The 24,346-nt window shown below is 34.5% G+C and overlaps 1 protein-coding gene across 2 annotated transcripts in view; it reads left to right on the forward strand.

The window, feature by feature from the left end:
- Window positions 1–2,316: 2,316 nt before the first annotated feature.
- LOC142325602 (copine-8-like) overlaps window positions 2,317–24,346 on the forward strand; it is a 131,202-nt gene continuing 109,172 nt past the window's right edge. For both annotated transcript variants that reach the window (XM_075367549.1, XM_075367547.1), the window contains exon 1: window positions 2,317–2,598. In XM_075367549.1, coding sequence (XP_075223664.1) covers window positions 2,528–2,598 — 71 coding nt within the window. In that variant the 5' untranslated portion in view covers window positions 2,317–2,527. The remainder of the gene's footprint in view (window positions 2,599–24,346) is intronic.

A 24,346-nucleotide genomic window follows, 5' to 3' on the forward strand; every position in this document is an offset into this window, starting at 1 on the left:
GTGTTAGGAGAAAAACAATTTGGTTTCAGGAAACGTATGGGGACAAGGGAAGCAATTTTAGCAGAAGGAAGATTAAAGAAAAACAAACCAATATTCATGGCCTTTATAGACATAGAAAAGGCATTTGATAACGTAGACTGGAATAAAACGTTCAACATTTTAAAAAATTTAGGGTTTAAGTATCAAAATCAAAGAACAGTTGCTAACATTTACAGGGACCAAACTGCTATAGTAATAATTGAAGAGCATAAGAAAAAAGCTGTAATAAAAAAGAGAGTCAGACAAGGAAGGATGTTCACTACCCCCTTACTTTTTGATCTTTACATAGAATTAGCAGTTAATGATGTTAAAGAACAGTTTAGATCCAGAGTAACAGTACAAGGTGAAAAGTTAAAGATGCTATGATTTGCTGATCTATGATGCTATGAATTCTAGCTGAGTAAAAAAGATTTGGAAGAAACAATGAATGACATGGATGAAGTGAAAACCTATGCATAAAAACAAAACGAAATTAATGAAATGAAGTAGGTGGACCCCTGAATATAGAAACAATAAGAGAAAAGAATATGGAGGTAGAAGAATTTTATTTGGGAGGTAGAACTGCTAAGATGGATGAAGCAGGAGCGATATAAAGTGCCTAATAGCACAGGCAAAACAAGCTTTCACCCAGAAATATAATTTGCTTACATCAAAAATTAATTTAAACTTCAGGAAAACTTTTTGAAAGTATATGTTTGGAGCGTAGCTTTATATGGAAGTGAAACTTGGATGATCGGAGTACTTGAGAAGAAAAGATTAGAAGCTTTCAAAATGCGGTGCTATAGGAGAGTGTTAAAAATCATATGGGTGGATAAAGTGATAAATGAAGAGGTGTTGCGGTAAATCGATGAAGAAAGAAGCATTTGGAAAATGGTTAAAATAGTAAAAGAAGAGACAGACTTATAGGCCACATATTAATGCATCCTGGAATATTCACTTTGATATTGGAGGGACAGGAGAAGGGAGAAATTGTGCAGGCAGGCAACATTTGTAATAAGTAAAACAAATTATTAGGGAGTATACCAAAATGAAATGACTGGCATTAGGTAGGGAATCTTGGAGAGCTGCATCAAACCAGCCAAATGACTGTAGACAAAATATATACATTAAGTTAGGGATTTTCTTTAGGAAAATTTTGCATTTTGGGTATGAAAATCTTTTCCTCAAAATTTAATTTAATGATGTAATTTTTATTCTCACTTTCATTAATGTATTCTAGTTTTTTAAAAAATTATACTAATAGAAATTAATCATCAAAAGAGTCTTGTTTTTGTAAATAATAATAAAAAATTGGATTTTGTCATAACTATTTTAAAAAATTCTGGAAATTGTAAAACGCTGCCTAAAAGTATTGTATATTTTCATAATTAATGCCAATATAAATATATTTTTTGTAGGAATTATTATGCCTCTGATGTATTCAGAGCAGTTTAATACTTGTTAATGGAATAAGATTTTCTCTTGTATTTATTATTTTTTAAAAACTTAAATTTCAAAAATATTTGGGTGGAGGTAGATTTGACACATAGATAATTGATCTTATGACAATCTTTATATTTTCAAATACTGTCTAACATTTTCTTTTTTCCTTTTTTAAAACACAGTCCAACTTTCCTTCATTTCTTCCTATTCTTGATTTTATCATTTGCACTCGTATACATTTATTTCCTGTGCTCCAATCCTCTTTTTTATATTATTTCCTGAGAGCCCATGTTTCTAGCATGTTGAGGTCGAGATAAAACATTTTATCAAATTCTTTATACAGATGAACACAATTTTCACAATACAGTTTTCTTTCTCATTACATTTCTTGTTTGAATTTAATTTTTTTTAACAGATGGATTATCAGATTATTTGTGCAAAAAAAATTTAATTCCCGATTACAGTACGGCTATTCATTAATTATTGTGAAACACAATAATTGAGCTTAAAAACCTTATCCAATAGTCTGTGTAATAAAGAACATTACATTTTTTATTCAGATAATTTGATAGTATATAAGTAACTAAGGTACTACAAGGACCTTTTAAAATCCAATACTGCCAATATTAACAATAAAAAAATTAATTTTCATCGAATCTGATGTTAGAATAAAAACCAAAAATGATAGTATTGCTCAGCAGCATAAAAATGATCAGTACATACGATCAATGACATAATTTGTAATCGCTGGGGTATGTCGATAGTCGAAAGATAAGTTTTAAATTTGCGCATGTCAATGAATAACTGGCGAGGTCATCGTTGTTACACGTACAAGCTTATATCTAGTGTTGGGTGATGCCGCTAACGCTATCTGTTGGCTGTGGTGGTCGGGAGGGACGTTGCAGGTAGTAAATAGGTTAATCTTTATCCGTTGGTGTTTTTCAAGCCGTGTTGTTTTAGTAGTTGTAGTAGTCGTGTTTAGTGTTTGTTTCGACGTTTTTTATTACAATCGCGAATATAATTAAACCAAAATTGTATTGTAATTTTAGTAAGTGTTTTTGAACTAATGTCATCAACATTTACCCCTGGCTCAGCTGCACAACCTACAACTGAAGTCGAATTATCACTATCTTGCAGGTATTCAAAATTGTTTTGATTATTAAGGATTACTTAGTTTACTACAATAATACGGATTTTTGTTATTTTGACTGAATTTTGGAGTATTTTAAATAGTTCATGCGTGAATTATTGTTCTGAATATTGAAAAATACTTGGGGAAAGAATAATGTTCATTATAAAGTCGGAAAAGTAAATTATGATGTTATTTACATAAAAACGAATTCTTGTAAAGCGGTAAAATTAATAAAATAACTGAGATTTGTATTGGAAGTTTTCTTGTAATTAAAAAAATAATTTGTTATAAATTATTATATAACCGTATTTTATTTCTAAACAAAAATAGTTTTCCTTTGAGGCTATTTTGTACCAATGTACACCACAAATATATGCATCGCAAATAAGATATAAAGTCATGCGGGTAATTACAATTTCAAATGTGACTGTAATACAGTCACATTTGAAATAATAGTTGCTTCTAACTTGCGCTTATGTCATTGATTTTATTACAAACATTAAAACTATAGCGATGAGTTTAAATAACCTGTATTAATAATTTAGCAACTTGTTGCATTCACTGTAACATTCTTTTCACTAAATTATTCACATTATTTTTTATTTTTAATTTGATGCAGTTTTAAATAGTGCTTTGTTTATCAACCAAAATTAAAAGAATGTTTATCAACCAAAATGCTTTGTTTATCAACCAAAATGTCATTTATATTATGTAATCCATTAAATAATTATATTCTTATGTATTTCTCCTTTCTGGTTTTATTATGTATCAGATTAATTTGGTGTTGTGCTTAATTTTACATTTTTTAAAATGGTTAACTCAAGAGAGAAATTAATATAAATATGTTTTTTTGGTATTTTACAATTAACAGCCATAAATAAAACCAATTTTTGTAAGTTTTTATTTTCATGAAAGAACCATTTAAACAATTTTATTATTTGGACGTGTTGGTAAACAAATACAGAACTAAGAGTAAATTTAATTTACGATTTCATATTATATATTTTGAACTTGTGTGATAATTGAACACATTTCTAAACAGTAATGATATTTTATACTTAATATCTAATGTTTTTTTTGGATTAAAAAATATATATAACCTTTTGGAGAATAATTCTTGCATAAGATATTATTCTTTACGTTTAAATATAAGTAAATAATACTTTGCAAAAAAGGTAGTAGCATAAACCAACATGGCAGAAATAGTTTAGCCAAAATTAATAAATAGGTTATGGTTTTTTGTACGATTCAATATATAATGCTTGCTATATATGTGAAAAAATTCTGAAAACCAGCCTACAGCTGTTATCTATTATATTTTATCAAGTCAAGTCGGTTATAATTATCATTTGTAATAAAAACATTTAATTTGCCGAGAGGATGTGGTCGTGAACCAGATAAAGCTTGTGATCAGGTTGTTTTCTTACTTTGATGTATGCAAATGTGTAAAAGAGAAGAATTCTGGTTATTAATATAAAATGTACTCGGAGTGAGATTCATTTATTTCTAAATTTTAAACAAATCTCGATATTAATGAATAATCATGATAATCCTTTTTCCTTGTTTCTATCGACTAGTAAAACACTCAATAATCATTCTGTAAATAATGTATGTGTTACGTGGATGATAGGTATGTTTTTCTACATTGATTTTATAGTGCGAATTTAAAATTTTGGTTCAGAGGAGGAAAGAAATAATTTTAAAAAATGTTAATTTTGATTTAACTCTAAATTAATACAACTTTAATTTAGACCGTTATAATATGTACTAGGTGGTGCATAGCTTGTAGTGAACATGACTTTGGGTTATACTTTGCAAACATTTTTTTGTTACTTTTTTTAATTTAGGACTAAAATAAATTACTGGGAATTATTGTAGAACATAAATGTTGAAAATATTTGTCTTTTTGGAGGGGGAAAATGTCACTGGAATAAGGGGGAAATCATTCCAAGTGGTTCATTTGGAAATCAACCTCTTAAAGAAAAAGAAAATTACAAGCAGTTTTAATTTAATAGTATTTCAAAATTAATTGAGGAGGACTAGGTTGTTAATTCTTAATGTTTTTGTTATATTAATTTTGAGTAGATATTATATTGGATTGACAGGAAGAAATTCATTAATTTTTTCCTTTACCCTATTTGTATTAATCTTTATTATGGATATGAACAGTTCAGATATCATAATATTTTAATAGTTTTCCATGTTAAATCTTTGGGTTTATGCTCTTTTCACTATTAATTATAATTTTCTGAATCTGTGATAAACAATTTTTTGTTATAATTTATTATTTATTTATGTATTATTAATTTTTATCATAAAGACATATCAGAGGAGGTGGAATTTGGGAAATAAGTGGAATAAAATAATCTTACTAAGTTTATGTAACTGCACAAAACGCATGATTTTTAAACAATGAAACATATTTTTAGACCGGTTCAGTTTCTACTGAATTGATTCTCTACTCGATCAAAGTTTGTGTCGAGACCTATCTACGATTACTGTAACACAGATAGACAATCTTATACTTGTTTAATGATCTAGATTTACTTTTTATTTTCTTTAAGTTAATAATCATTTTCTATCTGATAAAATTGAATTGTCATCAGTATTATTCCTATATCCACGGGGAAACGGTAGCAATCTTTGCTTTTCATCTGTAGTTCTGAGGTTTGAATCGCAGCCAGGCAGGGCAATTTTTACACATTACTTAAATGCATCTGTTATCGCTGACTTTATTCAGGTGGTTTTCCTGTAGCTCCTACAGAAGAAAGGAAAATAAATAATTATAATGACCTTTGTTGTCCAGTGGTAGCATTTGCTTGTTTTGTCTGGTCGGTTCTAAGTATGAATCCCAATCAGATTTGTCTTATTTTTTATACGCTATGAAATTCATCTCTCATACAAATAAATTAAGCGTAATTATAATCGGGGTATCCATCGGTAATTGTAAGCATTAATAAATAATATTGTATACAATTACAGTATTTATTTCATTATGTTACTTTCCTTGTAAAACAAATTGTGTTTTGTTCGTGTGATCTAGGTTCAGTTACAAAACCCACCGGGTTGGTCTAGTGGTTAACGCGTCTTTCCAAATCAGCTGATTTGGAAGTCGAGAGTTACAGCGTTCAAGTCCTAGTAATGCCAGATATTTTTACACGGATATGAATACTAGATCGTGGATACCGGTGTTCTTTGGTGGTTGGGTTTCAATTAACCACACATCTCAGGAATGGTCGACCTAATACTGTACAAGGTTACACTTCATTTACACTCATAGATATCATCCTCATTCATCCTCTGAAGAATTATCTAAACGGTAGTTACCAGAGGCTAAACAGGAAAAAAGAAAAAAAAAGAAAGGTTTTGTTACAAATATAATGTAACTTTTTAAGATTATTACATAACTAAATTATGAAATTCTGAAGAAATAATTTTATTTACAATTGAAAAACATCTGTTTTTGTAATACAGGTTTAAACAAATGCATTGTGTACACCACATTACTATCTTGTATGCCTATTAATTATATATGTACATCTTTTTAAAATGAAAAGTACATAAAATTTTATTTCATTAATAACTTATGATATTTTTTTATTGTTATTTTTTAATTATTTATCGTAAATTTTTTTTTTACAATCAGAGGTTAATAACTATAAATAAATTAATATAATTAAAAAAAAAAGTTTAAAAAAAATTGAAATGAAGTCTGATTCGAACCGATGTGCCATCCCCTTGTAAGATCCAAATATTTCATTATTTAAAATTTTATTTGGCTATAATTCTGGAACCGATGAAAATAAGTTCCGCTTACCATATATCGTTAAAAAGCTCTCGGTGAGGGCTTATTGATGTAGTTAAGAAAAAGTCCAAAATCCAATTTTTTTTTATTTTGGTTTTTTTTTTTGGAAACGTTTGGTCCAGTCGATTGCAATCAAAAGGGGAGGTGCAAAACTAGATGTTACAACAGTTCTAAAACCAATATTTCAACGTCCTACGGCAAATTGTTTTTAAGGTATGGGGGATAGTCAAAATGGATATTTCCGTAGAAATCTGAAAACTTTTCGAGATCACAGTGCTTCCTTTACTTCGTACAAGGAAGTAAAAAAATACACGCACCGCGGAACACCGATTATCCGGTCATACGTTCTGGACATTTCATTTCTATTGAAAAATAGGTATCGCATTTAATAAGAAGACGAAAATATAAAAAGATAATAAATGTATTTCAGTAAAATTAAATATACTCAAAACATACCTGCAATTAATAAAAAAAACTCAACGAGTAGAAATTTGCTAATATAAGAAAAAGAATTTACAATAAATATAAATGTATTATCTTAATGTTTTATAAAAAATGCCGTTTAAAAAACTTATTGAAAAGAAATTAGTTAATGTCGTATAAAAAAAGTAGAATTTCTTATAAATTACAATTACTATACGTTTAATAAAATAGAACTTGTGACGGTTAATAATCGAAACGCTACGTATATCTAACGGATTCCGTTTTCCCCGGAAAAAACAAAGTGCATTTGCTTTTCCCGGTTGAGGAAACATGTCGACCCTCTACTGTATTTGCATAGTGTACCGGTTTTAAGCTACGTTTAGAAATACTAAAACTTTTAAAAACTAATCTCTATTTATTTTAATTTGATTTTCGTTTGTGAGCGGCAAGTTGGCGTAATCGTTTTCAATAGAATCGCCTCTTTTTGTCCATCCAGTCACTCAGTAGCGATAAGCGAGCATTCATGAGCTTTTTTTTGTAACGGGTGCAAGTCATTACATCATATTTTACGCTTGACCGAATATTGTGTTTCCGTTGATCTTTGCAAATGTTTATAATTAGTTTAACAGCGGCCCAAATTTACGTACGTTTTGTGCTATACGAATTGCAAGAAAGCAAAGCTCGGTAAATATAAATCTAGTGTCGAAGCAAAACTTTATATTAGATTTTTTAAATTCAAAATTCTAATTACTTTAATTAATTTTTTTTTAATCGCCTAGTGTGGAGTAATCCGGAAAATCGGCGTACCATTGAAATTTAGTACAGTTAAGAGAGAAAATTTAATTTTAAATTAAAATTGTACATTTTGTTTGTCTATATCCGTTCAGAGCTTGGGAAATGCTGAATTAATTGTAATAAAGCCTTTTATAGTTGTAAAGTGTTGTTCCACCATCGTTTCTAAATATAGTTACGACATCCAAATTTCCTTACTCATATAGAAATTTAACCGTAAAACTAATTTGCTGTTAACAGCTATTTAGATTACGAGGGTAAGTCGATTATTATTCGCAATGTAGTTATAAATTTTATCGCAATGCGAATAGGAAACTTACATGTACATCATTTTTCAACATAGTCCCCTTGCATTTCAACGCACTTGGTCCATCGTTGCACAAGCTTCCTGATGCCCTCATAAAAGAAGGTTTTCGGTTGAGCAGCGAGCCGGGAATGCACCGCTTCTTTCACCGTTTCGTCCGAGATAAATCGACGGCCACTTATTGCCTCTTTGAGTGGACCAAACAAGCGGTAGTCAGAAGGGGCAAGATCAGGACTATATGGAGGACGAGCCGGTACATCAAAGTCGAGTTTCTGGAGCTTTTCAGCAGTATGTGGACGGGCATTGTCGTGCAACAACACAACACCTTTCGACAGCAGTCCTCGGCGTTTGCTTCGAATCGCAGGCTTCAGCTTGGCAGTAAGCCTCTCACTGTAACGCGCACTGTTTATTGCCGTGCCCCTTTCTTCGTAATGTTCTTTGGGACTCACAAGGCTTTGCGAGTCCCAAAAAACCGTAAGCATCAGTTTTCCTGCGGACGGTTGGGTCTTGAACTTTTTTTTGCAGGACGAATTTGGACGTTTCCATTCCATACTTTGACGTTTACCCTCCTGCTCGTAACGATGGATCCATGTTTCGTCATCGGTGATGATTCTGTCTAAGATGTCCTCTTCGTTACCATAGCGATCCAAATGTTTTTGGCAGATGTTCAAGCGCGTTTCTTTATGCGACTATGTGAGTCGTTTTGGTACCCGCCTTGCACGGACTTTATGAAACTCAAGTCTGTTGCGGACGATTTCGTAGGTAGAACCGTGACTAATTTGCAGACCATGTGCCACTTCGTCTATAGTTACTCGTTTTTCTAAGAAAACCACGTCGCGTGCACGCTCAATGTTTTCCTCATTTATGGGGGTAAACGGTCGTCCGGCTCCTTCGTCATGGGTAACCCTTGTGCAGACTTTTTTGAATTTTTCAATCCGTTCGTAGACACTCCGTTTCGGCAACACACTTTTCCCGTACTATACCGAAAGTCTTCGATGAATTACGGTCCCTCATACAATTTCCGACCACAAAAAACGGATCGGTGACCAAAACGGTTGCTCTTCTTCGGTGCAAACAGAAAGCGGAGCAGCCACGGTTAACGGTAGGGCAGCGATAATGGAACTAACCTTTTTTTTTTTTTTTTTTTTTTACTGTTTAGCCTCCGGTAACTACCGTTTAGATAATTCTTCAGAGGATGATATGTATGAGTGTAAATGAAGTGTAGTCTTGTACATTCTCAGTTCGACCGTTCCTGAGATGTGTGGTTAATTGAAACCCAACCACCAAAGAACACCGGTATCCACGATCTAGTATTCAACTCCGTATAAAAATAACTGGCTTTACTAGGACTTGAACGCTGTAACTCTCGACTTTCCAAATCAGCTGATTTGGGAAGACGCGTTAACCACTAGACCAACCCGATGGGTAATGGAACTAACCTAGCAGCACCAAACCCGCACAAACGTAAAAACAATTAAAGAACGCATGCGTCATCTACGCAACACGACAGTACTACCGACATAAACAAAAATATAATTAAATTGCGGATAATAATTGACTTACCCTCGTAGTTGTTATTACACTTACCGTTATCAAAAATTGTTTAATTTGAAAAAATTAACAGTATTCTAAAGTAATTTTGATCGTGTAATATGTTATCTTTGTTATTTAGTTACGATCGGTAAAACTTTTTTAAAAAGAACTGTTTTGAGATTATAGTATAGTGCCTTATAACCGGTTATAAACCTTATAAAAAGTTGTCGTTTGAAATCGACGGACCTAAGGGTAACCGGAACTAGCCGTCGCCATTAAATGACACTTTTAATTCGGGCTTACCCGCAGACATAATTAAAAATAATTTTATATCCTGCATTTAAACGAACCGTAATGGAATAACTCTTTCATTACTCGTGATCGGCGGTGATCCGATATTACTTATTAATACAGTATTTATGAATGTACGTTACGTGCCGTACCCGGTAATCGGTTGCAGATGACCTCCAGCAGTACAAAATCACAGTCTTTATACACTCTTGACCTAGTAAAATTTGGGCTTTGCCCATACACGGCATAGCCTTTAATAAGAATAACAAGCATTCCGTACCAGAATTATCAAGGAGAGCGATGAACGAATCGGGTTTCTCCTTCGCCTTCTTTCCTGAGCCGAATATCTCATATCAGCACGTCAAGTGTGCTAAAATTCATTTAATTTTTTTAATCTAACGAGCGACATTATGTTCACTCGTTGCGCTTTAAGGGAATGGTTGTGTAAGAACATCATTTACGCTAGAAAGAGAGAATTTAACTAGCGCCCTGTGTTCACAGTTAGAAGAAAAGCCGAGATATTGTAAAGCGATAAATTAACGATCTCCTTTTAGTGGGAAATGGTGCTTTCTACTGCCTACACACGATAGAGAATATCGTAATTAAAATTTTTTTTTTTATTCAAAGAAATATTATATGTAATATACGAGATGTATAAAAAAAGAAAAAGTAATCAAATTTAAAAGCGACTGCTTAGTTTAATATTTGGTCTTTAAAATTTAACATTTCATTGTTAATACGGAAATAGCTTTGTCAGTAATGATTCGTAGACTAGATAGAAATTATAATTCGATAAATTAAAAATATATTTATGAATTCTATTTTTAGTTCATAATTTAGTAAACTTATTTGACCGGAACTTACAAGGTAGAAATATATTCTTTTACGATCGATAATTATTTATTATTTCCTGATCACCTTCTTTGTTTGTAACAGTAAAAAATTCATTTTGTAGCGCGTGAAAAAATGCCAAGCCCGATAGGGATTCGAACCTAGAACCGTCCGGATGAAATGCAAGAGACGCTATCGGAAGTCGGGAGTATCATAATAATAATAATCTTTTTGTACATTAAAACAGCCGAGCTGCCCGACGGTTTCGCTCTCGGCAAGACTGCTAATTAGGAGGGAAAATAGTCCTGTATATGTAAAATACTTCACCCTTTTGTTTGTTAATTGAAAAATTTTACAACGGTTAGATCTTTGACGTTCAGTTTGCTGTGCGAAATTTTAAAATTGTATGACACCTTTATTGTGATATTTTAAGTTTCGTTTTAAATATTCTATTTTATTCTTCATTTTTAATGAAGACTGCTTACATTTTTTTTAATTTAAATTTTAAAAAAATTGCCTACTTTACCCGATAAAAAACGAACTTTTATGATTCGTGAAAATAAAATTTTGCCGTTAATCTGTTAATTTTGGCTGCGGTGCGACACAAGATCCAAAAGCGTATAAGCCTCCTAAGAGATATTAAATTCTGCAAAAAAAAATTTTCTACTCTGTCAGTAAAATTTTAAGATACTGGTTTTTTTCGTCGTATTTCCCCGCCGCCTAGACCGATTGTAACCAAAATTAAATCGCAAAAATGATCTCGATTCAGAACTTATCGTACACAATTTTATAAGTCGGTTATTCGAGTCTGAAGTTTTCAAGCAAAACTATAACTAAGGAAAACAAAAAAATAAAAAAATACCCTTGGTACCCCTACATCTGAATGAATTCGCCGTAATACGCAACCTAAAATATACCTCGATATACGATATAAGATATAAGACAAACCCCGATATAAGACGGCATCATCTAACGATAAAAGAATGTAACTTTGAGTTCAGAAACGATCAAAAACAGTGTTTTTAGCTCCATTTCTTTATGGAAAAGGAAATAAGACCAGATATCATCAGAAAGTATCGTAGTTTCTGAGGGTCATTAAATTATGTAAAAAATCTACCTTTTGACTAAATTTTGAGATGCGTGAGGTTCGTATCCGATTATGATTAAAATTAAACCGCATCAGTGTCCCGTATTCAGAAATCATCGTACCAAATTTCATCCGAATCGGTCCATCCCGTCCGGATATATCGAGCAAAATAACAGCCAGGCCAGTATACTTACTAATAATAAATCCTTCCGGAATTTTTTTTTTTTGTAATTCGACTGCAAATTTAACTCGATTAACGTACTTTCCTTCATCTAATGTACTTATTGTCTAGTTATACCTTTTAACCGTATGTCCGGAAAGTAAAAAATTAATATAAGAAATCCGATTAACTGGAATCGATCGTTCTGTAACCGGTCCGGGTCGATGAAAGTTCTGATTAATTAAAAGTTACATTTTATATCGCCAATCTCCACGGTGTACACTCGTGATATAAAATACCCCCGGAATGAAAAGTCTATCGGATTCAAATCTGGCGACCGTGGAGATTATTCAACAGCTCCTCCTCGACCGATCCGGTGTTTAGGAAAGGTTACATCCGGCCAGAAAACATCTTTCGGAAAGGTTTCGTGCAGCGCTCGCGGTAATGGGGCTCCGTCTCGGCGCTAACCGTTCCGGGCTTTTTCCAGTAATATTCGGATGCGGGCAACATCCGATCTCTAAGTCTTCCTGTGACCGGTAGCGCAGATTTTGTCTGTCGATTTCACCTTTCGCGTAAATATCTTTACTTCCTCAGGATTTCGTGGACCTTGAATCGAATCGAAGAACGTTTAGTTTCAGCCCGGTCGACTTATTTGGACTGCCGTAGATCTTGGCGATCGGCTTCTTGTACTGCGTCATCGGTCCGTGGCTTTCTTTCATCGGCGACGTTCCCCGTCTCCTTAACTTTGTCAAGTAAACTTTTCACAGCGCTATGCGACATCGTTTGGCGTTCGGGATGACGTCAATTAAAATCATTACTGACATCGCGGTGTAAAAAATCCTCACGGCCCGGCCGCACAGCAGGATGATTTTCCATACGTTACTCCTGCGACAGCATCGTTACGTGCAACCGGACAAATTAAACAGACGTATTACATTTTCACTTACGATGCAAGAATTTTTCGGATGCCCGTAAATGTACTTGCCAAAGCCCGTGAAAAAATAATAAATATAAAAATAGTTATAATAAACGCATATCCTTTTGTAATTTGTTAGCGGTTTTATTTGTCATTTATAAGGTTCCATTAACTTGACGGCATTGCATTTTATTTATTTATTTGAAATTTGTACAGATTTTTAATTTCATCTTCTTTGCGTAAGGTATTATGCGATCTAAAAAAGGGTTACCTTCAACTAAACACGTCGGTTTATTTTCCGTATAAATGTGAATTCGGGTGTCTGTAATTTTGAGTCGACCGTCTTGCAACCCACCCGCAGTGGCAAATATCCTATAAAAAGACTGACGTGATTTTCAGATAGCGTCCACGTCTTTACTCGTAAGACTTACTTTAAATCGCAATCGCTTTTTAAAGTGCCAGAGTTGGACGTAGGTTTTTCTTCGATCAAACGTACCCGATAAGTCGATAGTTTCACTCGTAGTCGCTCGTTTTAGAGAAAACGGTTCGGCCGGCCAACATTTTATAAGTGACGAATTATAAGAACGTGTCCGTTCATTCTTGAACGATTAAAACACCGATGGAAATGTTTTTCTGAGGCTTTTGCATCGGTGGCGGCGGTACGTAATCAGAGTTGGAGGTCAGTAAGACGACCTCTGTAAAACCCATCAGGGCTACGAACGGAAAGGGTGATGCGGCGATCGGAATCGTCACAAAGTTGGTGTCTTCCTCTAGGTGGGGTCAGACTGTATCCGTGTTCCACTTCGAGTGGGGAAACATCGGTCGGTTTGGATGTGTCGGTAGACACAAAAAATTATGTTCTGCCGGCCTGAAGGGCTAACTCGGATGTTTCCGTTCTATATGATGTTTGGAATGATGCGTACAAAATTCATCACAAATTATTATGCGATCTTAAAAGGCATTACCGACCGTCGTTAAAATTCATTATGAATTTGAATTCGGGTATCTTTGTGGTTTTGAGTCGACCGTCTCGGAACCCACCTCGAACACGTTTTACGATAATTCAACTTATCTTGGATAATGGAATAGACAGTCTCGATACTCGTACTACAAATTTCGGAAATCTCCCAAATTTTTAAACATCTGTCCTTGCTAAGATCATAAATTCGTTTTTGGAAAGCGTTATTCGAAACTTCCGCGATCTTCCGCAGCGATGAAAATCAGTGATACTCGAAAATCTGTTCTGTCCGATTTAAACTGTTAATACGCTTTTCATTGTACTGTTTTAACATCAGCGAGTGAATTTCGTCCGATTTTTACACCTCTAGAAAATAAAAATCTTACCGCAGCACGCTGTTTTTTTTCAGAATACACATTTCAAGCGAAGCCGATATTTTGAAATAAACAAAAGAGGTTATAATAATGGAAATTCTTTTTGAACATCTGATATTTTCTACGTCGGGGATACGGACCGTTCAAATTTCAGTTTGTTCTATTAAATGTTTATTATTCGCCGTTGCCATTTGTCTCTAATTATCGAACGACTCTTTTATTACATTAAATATATACAACTTTTTACTTATAAATAAATTAAGTTTTAAATTTGTACAGCGTGAAAAAAATAGGTTTAAATTTATATTATGTCGTGTATATTATAATGTGCGCGCGAGATATTATTTAAACCTTGTTGGTTTCAACACACTTCTCTCCGGACATTTAAATATTAGAAATACGTAGTCTGTTCCATTTAGCGGAATTCGGTATCTTTTTTCTCAATTTTTCGAGCGGTTAGTTGAAGGAGTTTTTCGAAATCCGAATTATTTATTCTGAAGAAATTACAAAATGAACTTCGTTCATCGAGCAATAAATATTTTTTCATTAAATTAGTTCAACAAATTTCAGTATTATCTAAAAAAATTTCTATCTGCGCCTTTTCCGGTCTTATACCGATATAAGCTGCGTATATTGCATCAGCGGTGAGCGGTAGATCTAGCCAGAATTTTCTCGGGTGTAGACGCAATAAATCGGTTTTCTATGTTTTGATACAAGTAGCTGTAGCTCCAACAAGCTGTGTCCGAAGTGCGGAATACTTGTTGCCGGCGATTATTATTTCAATCTGTATGGGGCATAAGACTTTCATAATAATGAAAACGTTATGGTGAAACCGGTGAAAGAACAACCGTATCCAGATCAGAGCTAGAAAAATCGGCTAAAAAAATGAGAACTGCGGTAACCATCTCGTTTAATATCCCTCTGAAGACAGGGTATTTTTATCCTAATGCTTTTCTGTTGTTTTTCTTTCCGATAATGCATAGCCAACAGATTATACGGGTTTCCTAATGGAACTTTTCCTAGAGATTGTGTGGAATTTGGAAATATCCGACTGAGCCGAGCAGTTCAGTAGGACCTCCATCGAAATGTTTTTGCTATCAAAATTCGCCACGATTTTAAAAAACACTTTTTCTAAAAAGTTTTAAAATTTCTCGATTTTTGGAAAATTTGAATACATTTTTATGAATATATGAAAACGCATTTAGATTTAACTTGGATTTCATTATTGGTGATCACGGTCAATTCGTTTGCCGTGAATACATCGTACATCGTATTCGTATTCATATTCCGGCAGTTGTTTTACTATTTACGTAAATTAGTGGTGTACGTTTTTATCAGGTCGTTCTTATCTTGATAAGAAGGAAGTTGTTAATATCGACCCGATGTTCACAACTTCCGGCCGTATAATTTTTTCACGATTTATTTTATTTTATCCTCTTTTCTTTTACATTATTATATGATTCGACATATCGATAATCGATTTTTGATATCGTAATTTTATTCCTGTACAAGATATTATAAATCTATATAGCTTTTATAGGTATTATAAAATTTCAGGAGAAATTCCTAGAATCTTAAAATAAATTCCATTATTACCGATATCTTGCTTGTTAAGCGGTTCTTTACTTAATTCGAACGAGCCGAAATTATTTCGGAATATCGAGATTTTATTGTACTTTAAATCAGCGTTTCTTAACCTTTCAGTATTAACGACCCGATTTTCGATCATAATTTTCATCGCGCCCCGCCTTCTCGTACAATAATAATGTATTTTGACGCTAAAGCTTCGCTACGACCTTAATTACAAACCTTACAAATTACCAAGAACAAGTAAATTTATTGATACTTGGCGACACCGATCCGCTGCATTGACAAAGCCAGAATCAACGCCTCTATGTTGCTCCCTGTGTTGCGTCCACCATATCGGACATTCTCGCGCCTTCGCAAGATGTTCCGATTTGTCTCGGAACATTCCGGATCGTCTGCGCAAACGTGTATAAATGCTGCACCTCATTCGATTCCAGCCGGTCTCGGTCGAGTCGATCCTTCTATCGCTATCGAATCTATCGTGGATGTGTATGTTGTAATATTGCATTTCACGGTAGTAGATTTACACAGAACCGCGGATCAATTTTTAAGCGGGCGTAAGCGAGCATTAAACGATAGTGAAGCATCAAAAAGTATACAGACGAGCGCGGATCCGAAAATAAATTCAAGAAAATATTCTCACGAATACTTAAATTTTGGGTTTACCAGTACCGAAGTAAACGAAAAAGAAAGGCCCCTGTGTGTTATTTGCTCAAACATTTTGACAGCAGACAGCATGAAACCTAATAAACGACATTTGGAAACGCTTCATAGCGAGTACGTTAACAAACCCAGAGAATTCTTCGAATTAAAATTAAAATCGTGTGAAAATCAAACATCATTTTTTAAAAACTTTGTGAATGAAAAAGCTTTACTTGCTTCTTACAAAGTTTCATATAAAAAAGCCAGATGTAAGAAACCTCATACCGTCGGTGAAGAACTTATTTTGCCTGCTGCAATTGAGATTGTAGAAACCGTGTTTAGAAATAATTTTACCAAACGGTTGCAGTGCATACCTCTATCAAATTATACTGTTTGCCCGTCGAATCTGTAATATAGCTAATGATGTACAGTATCGGCTTTTCAGGAAGTTTCGTGACAAATTGTTTTCAGTTCAGCTTGATGAGGCAACAGACAGCAATAAAGATGCTCATTTCATTGCTTATATTCGATTTTGTGATGGTATGTCAGCAGTAGAAGAACTACTTTTCTGCAAATCAATAGAACTCAAAGCGACCGCACTCGCAAAATTTCCTATCTTAAATGGTTTTATAAACGAGGCAGACATAGAGTGGAAAAATTGCGTCGGAATATGCACCGATGGTGCTCGTTCAATGTCTAGGAGATTCCAAAGTATACAAGCACTTGTGAAACAAAAATCTCCAGTGTGTCTGTACGCATCGCATGATAACAGAGAAGCCTGTGGCTTCCAAAGAATTGAGTCCTGGTCGGTTACGGTAGTATATACGTAAGTATATAAAAATAGGACCCTTAAAATCAAGAATCTTTTCTGCACTTTGTAAAGTCATGGGTGCAGTACATTCAGCGTTACTATTGTACTGCGAGGCAAGATGGTTATCACGCGGGAAGTTTTTGCAACGTTTTTATGAATTAAGAGATGAAATCGTTATTTTTCTAGAAGGGGAAAACCGACCGGAAGCCGAGACATTTCAAGATTGTTTTGTTTTTTTTGTTTAACCTCCGGAACCGCCGTTAGGTATTGCTTCAGAGGATGAGATGAATGATTTGTAGCGTGTGAAAATGCCCACGCCTGACCCGGATTCGAACCCGGGACCTGCAGATGAAAGGCCGAGACACTACCACTCGCGCCACAGAGGCCGACGAGATGGCTTATTTATGATGGAATTGAGCTACTCGGTCGACATATTCGAGAAATTAAGTACCTTGAATCTTCAACTCCAAGGAGCAAATACACGTATGTCGGATACGAGTGATAAAGTTAATGCTTTTTATAGAAAATTGTAATTGTGGAGCAGAAATTTAAAGCAAAAAACCTAGAAATGTTTGCAAATGTGGATGAATGTGTTAAAACTTACAAGGCTGAAGAACAACACGTGAAAGTTGTTTTTGTAACCGTTGAAAATCATTTAGCCGTGCCGGCAAAAAATTTTAAAAATAATTTGCTTGCTTGCTATCGACAACTCGGTAGCTAGTTACGAGTCGGTTGGGGATCCATTCAAAATACTCCGAAAGCGCTCTCGACTGCCTAAGAAGATATCTTCATAGACTTCACGGCAAGTGGCGAAATCAAAACACAATTTAGTAATAAATCAACTTTGAATTTTGGGCAGGGGTGGATGATGAGTTTTTTGCACCGAAAACAAGAGCATTTCGTATACTATTACCGTTTTCAACATCCTACCTTTGCGAAACCGGATTTTCTGCGGTGGCTGCTTTGAAGACTAAATGTAGAAAAAGAACTCATAGTGTCTGTTTCTAATATTCAACCTTCCTTCGACAAAGTTTACTGTGCAAGACAGGGAAAGGGAGTCGCTAATAATTATTAAACTTGTTTTTAATTTAGTATCGATAAGTTAACTATTAATTACATTTTGCAGTACCGATACAATCCTATTTATAAGTGTCGATGTGTATTTTATTATTTTTTGTCAGAATGTACTTTGTTTACTTTTCTGTCAGTAAATTAATACATTTTTTTAATAATTTTTTTTCTGTACGCTCGCGCCCTCCATTTAGTGTTATTACACCCTTCTAGGGGGGCGCGTCCCACATGTTTCATACGTTGAGAAACACCGCTTTAAATAATTTTTTTTTTTTTAGACTTTTAATTACACGCGTTTCGCATTTTAAAGGGTAGGATTTTCAGTAAATTAATATTATTTTTTTAAACAAAACGCTTTTGTAGGAATAATCAACGTTTTTGTCGCATCCATCATTATTGATGAACATAATTTTATAAATTATTAATAAATACGTTTGTAATAGTAAAATGTGACGTCGGATTTATTAGATACAGTGTATCGTAAGAGATATATAGAGTTTCAATTATTTAAATAGAATGATAATATGCAGTTTGTCAGCGACGCAACAGACGAGTAAAACAAACCGTATTTACTTAACGGTCACAGTAATTTATCTGTTTGTCGCAGTAAACTAATCGGTTATGTTTTTAATTTTTCTCCCGAACATGTCATAATAAATATTCAAAACGACCACCTTGAGAATCGATACAGGCGTCTACTCGTTTCTTCACGTTGAATTCGACTTTCCTTAAAGTCGCTGTATCGATGTTAGAATTGCTGTATTCGATATTTTCATTCGAAACGTCCAAAGCGTACGGGTTCTCAAAAAAAAGTACCTTTCAGTCGAACCCGTAAATAAAGAACGGGTGGGAATAGAACCGGGTAACGTGGAGGCCATCTTACGCTGGAGATTACACGGTACGTTTGTTACTTATTTTTGTTTTTTTCAACGGCCTTTAAAATTACGTTACTATCCTATTCTCTCCGAACTTCAGGGTGTGATGTCAAATCGAAAAATAGATCGTTTGCAGGTAGGAACATTTTTACTGATTTTTTCTCTTCGTTTAAATGTTGAAAAATTATTTAAGGTATATTGTGGCCCGGCTGTTTAACGGATAATTTTCGAAAATGACTGTTCTGAGGTTAGAATCCAAGTAAAGTGTTCTGAGAGTATCCGATGGTCCGGATCGGGTAGTGATTACGAATAAGAAAAAAAACCAAATTAAACAGCACATCAGCATTATTTGAAATTTGTTTAATTTATAATTATACTAGAAACACAAGAAGAGAAGACTTAACTGAGAATAATTATTACATTCACAAAATAAAAATAAAAAAACAGGAATTCAGACATATAATTTTAATTCTCAGTACGAAAACACATAGCAGACGAGCCTTATCGTGGTCAACATTTCGCTTAAAAAAATAATCTAATTCTAGCTTTTCCGACGATACAAAAATAGCAGTGAGCAGAAAGTAAAACGTTAAATAAAGTCTTTAGAAAACTAAAATCTTGTAAAGAGTTTGACGCGACGATATATTGTCAATAAAAAAACAATGTACACAGCACCGAAGCTAACGCACCCAACAAACACGAGAGCAGACTGGCGACAGCTGGTAACGGCATTCGCAACCCACCGGGTTGGTCTAGTGGTGAACGCGTCTTCCCAAATCAGCTGATTTGGAAGTCGAGAGTTCCAGCGTTCAAGTCCTAGTAAAGCCGGTTATTTTTACACGGATTTGAATACTAGATCGTGGATACCGGTGTTCTTTGGCGGTTTGGTTTCAATTAACCACACATCTCAGGATTGGTCGAACTGAGAATGTACAAGACTACACTTCATTTACACTCATACATATCATTCTCATTCATCCTATGAAGTATTATCTAAATTGTAGTTACCGGAGGCTAAACAGGAAAAAAAAGAATGGTAACGGCATTCGCACGCAGGTCAGAATTGTAATAATAAACAACCTTGGGCTATGTTGTTTATAACACCATTCACAGATTTGTTGACAAACCCTAGTCCGTTATTGCGAAATCGGCAAAACTGTGGTTTCTTGAACAACGTTGTGTCTGCGACCTTGACCAAAAACGGAACATAAATGTAAATTACTTTTTTATCGATTTGAATACTAGATAATAGACACCGGTGTATTTTGGCGGCAGCGTTCAATTAACTATTGTTATCGGTTATAGTTTGTAGCTGTTTTTAAATCTATTGTTCGGGAAGTCGATATGAATGTAGTAGTTATCAGGTCCCTGAGAACTTTCCTAGAGAATATGATTGATGAATGCGGTGCAAATCGTCGCGTGCAAGACAAACGAAAGTAGTCGATTTATTTTGTACCGCTCTATCAGGAAAATTTGCTGTAAAAATAGCCTGGCATAGAGTATAAGACGGAGCGGTGAATAATGTATCACAATAATTATATGCTGGGGATCGTATAAACTGCACGCTTGTTCTACTGCTGTGAAACCACTGACAGACTAGAAGGACGAGTTACGTCATCTATGCGTTTTGACCTTGTCTCGTGTCCTAGTCCTCTAGACTCCAGAGGTAGTCTTCTACGCTAAGTATCTTCCTCGCCAAAACCTTGTAACAACATTCTTAACAAATGTAAGGTCGGCGTCCGATTTGGGTATCGTGACTGTGATCGCGTGTACGTTACTGTTATCAAATTGAACGTTATTACGTAGTTTTTTTTTTTTATTTTCACGTAAAACGTTTTTAATTGCTTATTTTAAAATCCCTTATTTAAGTTCTTTCTAATTTGCATTGGCTTATTTTGATATATATATCAGATACGTGTTATTATTTGTCGTACATTAAATACGGTAGAAAGGTATTGTTTTATATTTCTACTTGCGCTGTACCTTTAAGTCTGTTGTCGTGTTTTACTTACGCTTTATTCTCTTTAATCGTAGTCTTTAGTGAGAACAGTTTATGTTGAATGTATCTATAAATTGTTATGTTTATTTAGAATACGAGTATTATCGTTTAAAGTTCCTGTTGGAATTCTAATAAATTTGAACGTTTCTATAACCTATTATTTCTTTTAAAGATTTCAGTTTTTAAATTATGTATGTGTCTTACACATAAATACGATATAAATTAAAATTAAATATTTTTAAATATTTATGTTATTTTAATAATTTATTAAGTTTTGAATGATTTATCAATCGGCAAGTTCCGGTTCGTAAATGTATTTTTCTTCGTGACTGACTTCCTTAATTATAAATTTACTAATATTTTCGATAAAAAATTAAAATTAGCACGCTTATTTTTTAATATGTATTAAACTATTTTTAATAATAACTTGTTTTTAACAAGTTAAACACATTTGTTTAACTTTAACACGTTTAAACGTGTTAACATGTTTGTTCTGTTTTAACACAATATAAGCTTAAACGATCTGCACAGTAACATTACCGACCGACCAACTAACCATCTTTTATACACAAGCGCGCGCGCACACACACACACACACACACACACACACACACACACACATCTGCAAACGAATTTGATTATTATAATAACTAATATTTATTAATAAACTTAAAAAACAAAACCGGTAATCGTGAGACTTTTGGGTCGTCGGCAGTCTTGAAGTTTATATATTCCTTACCTATCGCCATATATTTATTATAGATACTTTGTAAAGCGGTTGATAATACATTTTAAATAACAGTTCAACCGTGAAAACACTAAAAGAATTAAATTGCAATAAATGTTACCGACTAAAATTGCCTATTTTTCGGTATGACGCCGTTACTATAGACGGGTATCTTAGGTCACTTTTGAAATTAAATACGGAAAATACTAAACGACTGCCATTTCGGTTATAATTTGTATGAAGTAATAATAATTTTGTACGAAGTGTTTTATATCAGAATCTTTGTTCTTTCAATGGCCTTTAAAATTATGTTACGATCCTATTCTTTCCGTACTTGAGGGTCTCGTGTCAAATCGAAAAATAGATCGTTTGGAGGTAGGAACATTTTTACTGGTTTTTTTGTGTCCGTTTAACTGTTGAAAAGTTATTTAAGGTATATTGTGACCCGGCTGATTTTCAAAGACGTTCCTCGCAGAGGTGGCCCTCTGCCCTGTTTCAGATGCAGAAGCGTAAATGTACACGAAACGTATTAGAAGTGCTCTCGAGTTATTTCAGCCGTCGGACTGTTTCCCTGCGTGATGGCGGCTCGGAGGTTCGTAAGACCCTAACAAAAGGATGCCCTAAGAGCACTGTTTCTGAGTCCCCTTCTTTGTATTATAGAATTCGATTCCACGTTGCGTTAGAGGTTGCCATGTGGTTGTCGTGTCATCGCCTACGCTGACGACCCGCTATTTCTGATTGAAGGGGATTCGCGTAACGAAGTATAGTTCCCGGCTGCTCACGCTTGTGAGACGCTCCGGTTGTGGAGTCTCCAACATAAATAATTTTCAGCCCGGAGAAAACCACAATGATGTTGCCTAAGGACCGATCGGCTGCTTCCCGGCGAATCCGGATTTGGATGGATGGTCTCCCCGTTCGGTACGTTATAGCTCAAAAGTACCCGGGCGTTATCCTTGATGAGAAGTTTCGGTTCAAGGAACATATACATTATGCAGCAAAAAAGGCCGCCGATGCTTTTTATGGAATCCGTATTGTCATTTGTCCCGATTGGGGGTTGAATTACCGTACCGTGCGTATCCTTTACAAAGGTGTCAGTGAGGCTATTATGCTGTATGCTGCACCTGTCTGTGCTCACCGCTTGGCTTTTAGGTGTTACGCGGACATTTTGCTGCGGGCCCGGGGACTCCTCTTGCTGGCTGTTATAGGCGGTTGTAGAATAGTCTCGCGGGAAGCAGTCTGTGTTATAGCCGGAGTCAAACCTGTAGATATCTCGGCTGATGAACGTAAGGAACGCTATATTTCCAAGGTAAATACCTATTGACGTCAGAACGAAAGCGGGAGATTGAAAATCGGGGTCTTGCGTCTTGGCAGGTCAGATGGACGAATCCCCCGCAGGTCGCTACACCCATGCGGTATATTTCCTATAGTGTCCGATTTATGTGCGATTAGATGGGTTTCTCCCGATCGGTATATCGCACAGTTTCTCTTGGATCGCGAACGGTAGGCGTGAGTACACATCATTTAGTCACGCACATCATTCTCATCCCATCGGGTCACGGGGTCGTTTATCGTACAGAATTTGAACGTACTGTAAAGAACACATTAGAAATAGAACCTAAAAAAGGATATTGTATGTGCGCGTGGGGTCAGTTATCGTTTACAACTATTATTAGAGATATAACATTGCGGTAGATTATACCTTTTTTTCGGTAAGTTGATATGAACGCGGTAGTACTGAGCTTGCGCGCGTAGTAATAAAATTCTGTCGGTCGCAATCGGGAAAGCGGAAATGTGACGGTTGGAGGGAGAAGCGTGGGATGAATTTCTTACAATAGACGCTAGCGTACTTAATTATTTTTAAATTAGTCGACTATCTTTAACATTTGCTTTTTTTCAAACGCATTGTAACTATGTTACATGCTGCATTCTACTAAATAACTGTATTATTACGTGGTATACATTACATTTATGATTTCCGTACGTTGTTATTTTCCTTATTTTTTCCTAACGGGCACGAAGTCGACATGTTAAGGAGGTTTTACTATATTATCAAAAACTGTCACCTACTCGTACGTACAAAAAATAAATTAAACTTAAAGAAGAAAACCGCAAAGTGTCGAACGATACAAAACAATCTTTAAAGAACCGCCTTAGAAATAAAAATAGAAAATCCTATTATTGATGTACAAGTTTTAAGACTTGGACGGTAATATGTATTAAACATTCTTTCGTTTCGTTGATGTTTAGATCGTGAACATATGTTTGTCAGAAACGGCTGAACACAATAAAAATAACTTATATGCATTTTTCTTTCGTTTTATAATTAATAAATTATTCATTATATTTTTAACGTAAATATTTATCATTAAAGAGAAAGAAACACGGTTACAGTTAAGTAAAGAAAAAAATATTATTTATGGAACACAGCATTAAATAATATACATCGCATTTAAGTATAAATCCGTGAAAATGTTATTTGTGATAAAATTAATAAATAAACATTTAATGAATAAAAAAACATTTTCGTTTTCCATAACGATAAACTAGTAATCTTTTTGGTAATAGAA

Source organism: Lycorma delicatula, chromosome 5, assembly GCF_047948215.1.
Source record: "Lycorma delicatula isolate Av1 chromosome 5, ASM4794821v1, whole genome shotgun sequence".
Lineage (NCBI taxonomy): Eukaryota > Metazoa > Arthropoda > Insecta > Hemiptera > Fulgoridae > Lycorma > Lycorma delicatula.